The sequence below is a fragment of the Nanorana parkeri genome, unplaced genomic scaffold (assembly GCF_000935625.1).
Source record: "Nanorana parkeri isolate BGI_ZX_2015 unplaced genomic scaffold, ASM93562v1 scaffold31, whole genome shotgun sequence".
Taxonomy (NCBI): domain Eukaryota; kingdom Metazoa; phylum Chordata; class Amphibia; order Anura; family Dicroglossidae; genus Nanorana; species Nanorana parkeri.
The window spans coordinates 3,241,667-3,244,418 of NW_017306299.1; the positions used below are offsets into that span (position 1 = coordinate 3,241,667).

General features: G+C 40.5%; 1 protein-coding gene across 1 annotated transcript in view; it reads right to left on the reverse strand.

Annotated features, from left to right (window-relative positions):
* Positions 1-664: 664 nt before the first annotated feature.
* The window catches only part of FAM179A (family with sequence similarity 179 member A), a 31,360-nt gene continuing 29,272 nt past the window's right edge, over positions 665-2,752 (reverse strand). The window contains exons 18-19 of the mRNA XM_018568116.1: positions 2,488-2,574; positions 665-929 (exon numbers count right to left, since the gene is read on the reverse strand). Coding sequence (XP_018423618.1) covers positions 676-929; positions 2,488-2,574 — 341 coding nt within the window. The 3' untranslated portion in view covers positions 665-675. The remainder of the gene's footprint in view (positions 930-2,487; positions 2,575-2,752) is intronic.

The following is a 2,752-nucleotide window of genomic DNA, read 5'->3' on the forward strand; positions in this document are numbered from 1 at the left end:
TTCATTCATGATTGTGGTTACAAAATTAAAAACTTTATAAAAAATGAATAAAAATAAAATATTGTAAAAATGTGAAAAATGTAAAATAAAAAACATTTTCGGTTTCGGTCTGAAAATTTTTTTTATTTCGGTTTTCTATTTTTTATATTTAAATAAACTTTTTTCATATTACATGCTGGTCCCGGTCTTATGGTAACCTCTTTGGTTGGCAAATTCTGTCACTGCCAATAATTTTTTTCTATTTCTCCTGCATTCATGTTTCATCTCACACCGTGACTATGGGTGTAACATAAAACATGGTATAGAAGGTAAACTTACCCTTGAAGTTGGGGTTCACATATACTTTATATGTACCAATGTAGCAGAAAAGCAGCTCTGAAAATTGTTATAGAATCTTGGCAACTATGACAGTATTCAGCATCAAAAGGACATTTAAACTGCATGAAGGGTCCTCTTTATCAGATGCATCAAGTCCGATGCATCAAGTCTAAATTCAACAATAAGATCCAAGTGTAGAGTTAAAAAAGCCGTTCTTCTATTTGCAAACATCTACTTTTAATCTTTAGTACAGAATTTACATTAAATTACATAGATCGCTGGCTCCGCCCTCATGACACCTGAAGTCTGTCTCTTCCAGTATAGGTGGCGGGCTCTACTCCTGGATCAGGATAATATCTATTTAGTCGTGCCAAGAATGTCAGACAGCATTTTAATGGCGTGTTGGGACTGTCCGGAGGCGTACTCCACCAGGCTCGGGCCCATCGCTCGGTGCAGGTTTTTTGTAAGTTTGGTGACGACCTCCTTGAAGTTGCCGTTGCGGCCTGGCAGCACTCCGTTGCCGGTTATGTTGCTCAGGAAGAACCACAGCACGGGCAGAACGTGGCGTTCCACGGCCTGCGGCTTCCTGGGGTAGACGGAGGATACGAGACCTGAGCGAGACAATGGAGAGATGTTGATGCGTATACAAACAATTCTAATTTATAATAATATTATAATAAGAAATAATAATAGAAATATTATAATAAGATTTATATTTGTATCATTTTATATATTATATAAATAAGATTATTGGACCACGCTAAAACCTTTAACCTGTCCCATGAAACAACAGTGCTAATGTGACTTACCTTGCAGACCTTGTAAGCTAATGTGCTAGTCTTAAAAACGGCCCTTGTGCCCCTATAGAATCCCTTGGATCCTGGACCAAGACCTCTGCCCAAGTAGAGATGTCCTACCCCTGCTTTAGCTAAGTCCTGCCCCTAGGAACTCTACTATCCACTGGCAAGCCAGCATTTGACAGCTGAATCACAGGGGGCAGGGCTTATCCCTGTAGAGGGCGTAATTTGTATTCCAAACTATTTTTTTTTTATAAAGCAGGTACGGCTTATATTCCCCCCCTCAGGATTTTACTGCTGCATCCCAATAGGAAAGATTCACCCTCTCTTTGGTGACCGACATCACTGGCTCAGAAAGTGATCTCCCCCACAGGACACAGATTCCAACAAAAAGAAAAGAATATTCCCTTGTTTATTCAGAACTGAAACAAAAGGATTGAAACAGATGCTTCAAATCCACCATTATTATTGGTGATGGGAAATCTTCCAATACAGGAGCCTATTCTGATAACAGCTGTCTACTAAGGCATCTTACCTCACTTCCTGTTGTGTCTCTAAGACAGGAAGTGAAGAAAAATAAGATTCTTGCAACAGAGCCTGATAGAAATCTGTCCCAGGGTCGGATTATTTTTACTGTTATCCTTCAGTATCACTGGAAAAGCATATCAGGTGTCTCAATACTTCATTGGCTGTATGCTTGTTCCAGGACAATAGAAAAACAGAATAAGGATGACAGCCCTGGGACCTGCAACAATGGCAGCTTCATGCTTCTATCTTGACCGGTTCCTTTAAAGGGGAATTTCATCCTTACGTTTAGGATGACAATAAAGACACCTTTAGAAATGTTTAGTGATGACAATCTACAAACACATACTTCTAGATAATTGCCGGCTTTTTATTCTTTGTATACCTAATTTTTTTCTTTTGCTCCCCATTCTTCTCAGCCATTTTTACTAAGGGCAGATTAATTCATCTCCCTTTACTTCCTGGAACTCTGACACATGTGACTAGGACATGTGACCATACACATCATCTCAGGGGGAAAATGCCTTTCCAAGAGATCTCGTGAAATGTTGAAGTTTACAGATGAAGTTTCCCAGCAATGTACTGTGATGTGACCTTCCCAGGATGCAGCTCTTAGGCACAGGCTACATCACTACATGGGCTACATCACTAATGCCTAAGAGGACCAGGAAGTGGAAAAACAGTAATTGTAAGTAAAATAAAAATATGGGTTTTTTTTAAGTAATGAATGCAAGATGATTTCATGTCAGCTGGAAGAGCTGCATGTTGCTGTGAATTGTAGTGAAAGGGGGTAAAGGTTCGTTTTAAGCCACGCGGTATATCTTCTTCCTGTGTTCCGGTGAGTTACCTGACAATCGCTCAGTCACATCACTCATGGCGCGGCCACTGAGGAACCGGACACGGCTGGCAAACGGTTGCAGGAGCCACAGATTGTCTGTAATGTAAAAAATTATAATTGCTTATGAAGATTTCCAGTCTAAGGGAAAATAATGGCCGCCAAAAGCTTCTGCTGACATAAATACATACAACATTGTTTCCCACTTTTATTTGTAATGGGGGGGGGGGGGGGGGGTGTTTATCAGGGGTTGGGCTCCGCCCCTTAGTTCCAGTGA